General features: G+C 38.7%; 1 protein-coding gene across 1 annotated transcript; it reads left to right on the top strand.

The window, feature by feature from the left end:
• The first annotated feature begins 1,884 nt into the window (after positions 1-1,884).
• On the top strand, positions 1,885-6,138 carry LOC149229339 (monofunctional isopimaradiene synthase, chloroplastic-like). The gene is made up of 15 exons (XM_089381009.1): positions 1,885-2,047; positions 2,128-2,205; positions 2,327-2,418; positions 2,519-2,825; positions 3,035-3,218; positions 3,308-3,525; positions 3,616-3,736; positions 3,816-3,928; positions 4,035-4,264; positions 4,349-4,461; positions 4,566-4,664; positions 4,777-4,992; positions 5,115-5,253; positions 5,367-5,615; positions 5,731-6,138. The coding sequence occupies exons 1-15, from the start codon at positions 1,885-1,887 to the stop codon at positions 6,025-6,027; spliced, it is 2,619 nt and encodes an 872-aa protein (XP_089237135.1). The 3' UTR covers positions 6,028-6,138.
• Positions 6,139-6,345: the final 207 nt, after the last annotated feature.

Raw genomic sequence — 6,345 nt, 5'->3', positions numbered from 1 at the left:
CGCTATACTTGTGCTCTGACTTCAGTGCTTTCACCTGCAAACAAAATCGCAACTATGTAATAGTTAAGTGGACAAACATGATGTTTATCAACGTTTTTAAAACAGTGGTTGAGATTAATATTTCCAACGCAAGAAACCAACGTAATGAAATAATGGAGTTGATGCTTTTTGGGTTTCCTTACCTAGTGGTAAAGCGTACTCCCCATCTGTTGGTTACTTCTTCAGGAATATGTTTTCTCGCTAGACAATCTTTATCATGGCGAGTTAACATTGCTGATAGTCCTAGGGAATTCACAGTGAGGCACTTGGAAACCATGCTGACATTGTAAGTGAAAAAAGTGTTTTGACGAACCAAAATTATAAACTATAACCTTCATGTGCCATGTGGACCCCACATGAAAGCCACGCTCCTTACTACTCTGTTGCCCAAAACAACCATGCAAGACATGGAGGATGTCACGTGATTACTTGGAGTCTTTGTTCAACTTGATTAACTTGATTTTGATCCTACCTTGCTATTGAAATTTTGTGAGTACTTTGCAATTAAAATTTTTATTTAGTTTTTTATATACTCTATTTAACATTAAAAATAATACATTATACTTGAAGAAATTTATCCTTCTCATTTCATGTTAGATCCATATTTAATATCAATCTATATTAATATTATAATATTTAATAAAAAATAAAAAATTTCACATAAATAAATAATTAAAATAAATCTATGCTGATATTATAATATTTAATAATATTATAATATTTAATAAGACATAAAATACTTCATACCTAAGACGGCAACTGCCACTTTACCGATGCCAACAAGTGGTTGATGAACGTGTTCACGTGTATTATAATATTTAATGGGAAATAAAAAACTTGCGCAGAGGACTTTCCGATGGCAACGGCTACTTTACCGATGCCAACGAGTTTTTATGAAATGTGATGACATGGAAGGTCAATGAAATCCGATGACATCGAATCTTCTGAAGCACAAAAGACAAATTTAAGCATGCGAAGCCCAACCCTCGTTGAAGCTGATACATAAATGGACATAGTTGGAGTGAATAAATGTACGAGGGGAGATGTAGAGATAGTTGCAGATATTGAGCTAGTTGGAGTGAATAAATGTACGAATGTTGTGTCTTAAATACACATCGAATCTTCTGAAGCACAAAAGACATGGAATCTTCTGAACGATAAAAGACAAATTTAGGCATCTGAAGCCCAACCCTCCTTGAAGCTGACAAATTTAGGCATCTGAAGCCCAACCCTCCTTGAAGCTGATACATAAATGGACATAGTTGGAGTGAATAAATGTAGAGATAGTTGCAGATATTAAGCATCGAATCTTCCGCTGAGGACATTCCCGATGACAAGGAGAGGTTAATAAATGTGATCACATGGAAGGTCAATGAAATCCGATGAATTCAATCCTTCCCAACGAATCTTGTGAAATATTCAATCCTTCCCAACCAATCTTCTGAGGTCATTGAAATGTGATAGACATCGAATCTTCTGAAGCACAAAAGACAAATTTAGGCATGTGAAGCCCAACCCTCGTTGAAGCTGATACATAAATGGACATAGTTGGAGTGAATAAATGTACGAGGGGAGATGTAGAGATAGTTGCAGATATTGAGCTAATGTCCAGGAAATTGTGATGCAAAGGTTGTGTCTCGGGTGAATAATAGGTCAAGGTAGTTTAAAGCGATGATATGGAGAATTGAGAAGCGTGGAAGGAAGATCTAGAAGTTTCGAAGCGGGTTATTTTTGTGTTTGGGTCGGTGGTAGAAGTTATTTTACGTTTGATTTTTCAGAATTTTTGTAATCCAGGCAATTAAGCTCATTCGGTACCTCTGGTAATCTAGTGGTGCATTTGTTAAAATGGCCACGCCGTCGTCTTCTTCTTTGTCATCCCATATTTCCATTACTACCACACTCAGTCGACCTCAATATCGAACTCTCAACGACGCCTATGTCAACACACGACACATTCCACGTTTCGGAAGCAGTGCCACCAAACAGAGAAGCATCTACCTACGATCGGGTACGCACATGATTTTAAGTTTATTTCTATTTTATGTCGTGTTACTTCAATTCGACTTCTTAATGTTTTTGATTATGCAGGTGGTTCAAGCAAGATCATTGCTTGTGTTGGCGAAGACTCAACTTCCCTTTCCAATCACTCTCATAAAAACAAGACTGGTACGCTTATGTTGGTGCATTGTGTAGAAAATAAATTATATATTTTCAACATCGTCCCAAGTGATTAATTTCACTAATTTTAATTTTTTTCCATTTTTAATTTGTGTTTTGATACCTTCAGATTCGCTTTCTGCTCCTACACTAGCCAAACGAGAATTCCCTCCAGGATTTTGGAAGGATGATATTATTGATGCAATAATATCATCTAACAAGGTTGGTATTCTCAGTGGTTGTTCGTTAAAGGTTTTGTCTGTAAGAATCTCAAGCAATCCTTTTCTAAAATATTTTGGTTGACCTGAATTAATTTTAGCAGGCAGAAGCGGACGAGAAGCGCGTGGATACATTAATATGCGAGATTAAGAGTATGTTTAGAGGTATGGGCGATGGGGAAACGAATCCCTCTGCGTATGACACTGCTTGGGTCGCAAGGATTCCAGCAGTTGATGGCACTGGCCACCCTCACTTTCCTCAAACACTCCAATGGATTCTTCAGAATCAGTCCAAAGATGGCTCTTGGGGCGAAGAAGACCATTTCTTAACATATGACAGAGTACTCGCTACTCTTGCGTGTATTATTACTCTCACCCTATGGCGCACTGGGGAGACACAAGTTGGGAAAGGTTTGAAAGTTTAATTTATTTAATAATAAATTAATGGTGTAAAAATGTATTCATGTTTCCGTACACCCTAATATAGGGCAGTTCCTATTTCCAACCCTATCCTATTTCCAACCCTATTGCATTGCAGGTCAGAAGCATTTATGTTTCAATAGGATTGGAAATAGGAGCTGCGTATTTTTAGCTGTAAATAATATATAAATATCTTGCAGGCATTGATTTCCTCAAGAAACATGCTGGAATGATGGAGGATGAAGCGGACAATCAGCTGCCAAGTGGATTTGAAATTGTCTTTCCTGCTATGCTAAATGAAGCAAAACAGTTATGCTTGGATCTGCCTTATGAGCTGCCATTCATTAAACAAATGATTGAGAAGCGGGAGGCTACGCTTAAAAGGTTCATCAAACTTTAATCATGATGCGCTCTTTTGTCGAGCTTTTTGTCATTATGAATTACCCTTACCGTCGTGGTGGTGTGTGAATCAGGATTTCCAGTTATGTTCTCTGTACCGCTCCAACTATATTCTTGTATCAATTGGAAGGCCTGCAAGAAATAGTAGAGTGGCACAAAATCATCAATCTTCAATCCAAGGATGGATCATTCCTCGGCTCGCCAGCATCTACAGCCGCTGTATTCATGCGTACAGGGAACACCAAGTGCTTGGAATTCTTGAACTTCGTCTTAATGAAATTCGGAAACCATGGTACCAACATGACAATTTGATTTTACCGAGGCATTTTTTTGGTGACAAAACTTAAATTGAAGATTACCAACTGAAAATTTGTAATTGTAGTGCCGTGTCACTATCCGCTTGATCTGATGGAGCGTCTGTGGGCGGTCGATACTGTTGAACGGCTAGGGATCGATCGCCATTTCAAAAAGGAGATCAAGGACGCATTGGCTTATGTTTACAGGTATCATGCCTTTTTATAATTCACTTGCTGATCACTTCATTGATGGCCCAATTTTCTTATCTCCGGGATTGACGCGCAGCCATTGGGACGAAAGAGGCATTGGATGTGGAAGAGAGAATCCTGTCACTGATATTGATGTTACTGCCATGGGTCTTCGAATCTTGAGACTACACGGGTACAATGTATCCTCAGGTAGTAAACGAAAATGTTGACGTAAAGAACTATATTTTGCCGGCAATTGTGCCAAGTCGTTGAATTCTTTCAGGCCGTTGACGTCTGCAGCCAACGTTTTTGGCAGATGTTTTAAAAACTTTTAGAGATGAGAATGGAGAGTTCTTTCGTTTCTCGGGTCAAACACGGAGAGGAGTAACAGACATGTTAAACCTCAATCGTTGCTCACACGTTGCAATGCCGGGAGAAACGGTGATGGAAGAAGCAAAACTCTGTACCGAAAGGTATTTGCGGAACGCTCTGGAAAATGTGGATGCGTTGGACAAATGGGATCTTAAAAAGAATATCCGGGGAGAGGTATATAATATTATTGCCGGCTCTTTTAACATCTCAGTGTTGCTGCCACCTAAACCTCACATCAATGAGTGTATATATTTGCAGGTGGAGTACGCCCTCAAAAATCCATGGCTTAGGAGTCTGCCAAGGCTGGAGGCTAGAAGCTACATTGAACATTACGGGCCAAACGATGCGTGGCTTGGGAAAACTATGTATAAGTAAGATACGCACCCTGTAATAATTGTAATTTTTATTTCTAATATAGTGCCGTTTTTCAGCTTGCTAAAGATCAAGTATTTTAATGTATAATTGAGGGGAGCAGTATGCCATACATTAACAACCGCAAATATTTGGAACTGGCAAAACTGGACTTCAATAATGTGCAGTCCATGCAGCAAAATGAGATTCGCAAGCTTGGAAGGTGTTGTATATCTTGCTTATTCGCCATTTTTTTGGCTTTTTATAAATTATATGCTCCAAGACATATGTCTCTAACTTACGTACTCAAAGTATGTACCTCGCATTGTTCAAAGGTGGTGGAAATCATCGGGCTTTGCAGAGCTCAACTTCACACGCGACCGTGTGGCTGAAATATATTTCTCTATCGCGTCTACTATGTTTGAACCAGAGCTCGCTACATGTAGAGCCATTTTCACCAAAACTACAGTCTGCATTGTCACTTTAGACGATCTATATGACGCGCATGCATCTTTGGAAGACATCAAGCTGTTCAACGAAGCAGTTAAAAGGTAGAGATTTAGCATATCTAATAATCTCTTTTATGTATATTAATAGATGAAAGAGAAAAGTTTCTGTAATTATTGTTGCTGCTAAACCATGTATACATGCCCATTCCTCGTCTCTGTTATAGATGGGATCACTCTCTGTTAGACCGAATGCCGGAGCACATCAAAATATGCTTCCTTGGTCTGTACAATGTGGTTAATGAAATAGCAGAAGAAGGGCGCAAGAGACAGGGCCATGACGTGCAAGGCTACATTAGAAATTTAGTATGTAAATTAAACTTAATTACAAGTGTTTGATATTAAAGGAGATTTTCATTTTCCACAAAGGTACGATTAAATACGGACTATGGACTTATCGATCGTATGATCTATGGCAGTGGGAGATCCTGCTTGAAGCATTCACGAAAGAAGCAGAATGGTCGAAAGCTGAATATGTGCCGTCCTTCCATGAATATATAGAGACCGCTAGTATCTCAATATCAGGGCCGACTCTCGTTCTGATCAGTGTTCTTTTCACTGGAGAGATTCTTACAGATCACATACTCTCCCAAATTGATTACCGATCCAAATTTTCATATCTCATGGGATTGACAGGGCGTCTCGTGAATGATACCAAAACTTACCAGGCACTGTCCTCAATCTCTTATAATCCATCTTCTTAAACACTTGTTATTTATAATCCATCTTCTTAAACACTTGTCATTTATTTGAACGACTCCTGATTATTTACTAATTATGCAGGCTGAGAGAGGTCAAGGCGAGGTGGTTTCTGCCATTCAGTGTTACATGAAGGAGCATCCGGAAATCTCAGAGGAAGAAGCTCTCGAATATGTTTATAGTCTCATGGAAAGCGCACTCGTAGATTTTAAGTGGGAATATCTGAACACAAAAGACGTGCCGAACAATTGCAGGAGACTGGTTTTTGATAACGTAAGATTAATGCAGCTGTTTTACCAAGAAGGAGACGGTTTCACACTTTCGCATGATATGGAAATTAAAGATCACGTCAAAAAGATACTCTTCGAACCCGTCGCCTAGAATAAATTAGAATAATAGCTATACCTGCAGGGTGCAGGATAAACAGCCAGGATGGAAAGTCGCAAAGCCAGATCTTATTGTTTCATAGATTAAACTGAACCGTCGCCTAGGATAAATTAGAATAATAGCTATACCTGCAGGGTGCAGGATAAACAGCCAGGATGGAAAGTCGCAAAGCCAGATCTTGTTGTTTCATAGATTAAACTGAATGTAATTTTCGAGAAATTAAAATTATTTTTTTAGATGGAGCAGTTTTATTATTTTAGGTTTTGAACTTTGAAGTCCCCATCAGTATGTTCAAATTTTGACAAAATTGAA

The sequence above is a fragment of the Pinus tabuliformis genome, chromosome J (assembly GCF_031772625.1).
Source record: "Pinus tabuliformis cultivar Carrire ecotype Pingquan chromosome J, CPIR1, whole genome shotgun sequence".
Classification (NCBI taxonomy): domain Eukaryota; kingdom Viridiplantae; phylum Streptophyta; class Pinopsida; order Pinales; family Pinaceae; genus Pinus; species Pinus tabuliformis.
This window is presented reverse-complemented; position numbering and strand designations above follow the sequence as displayed.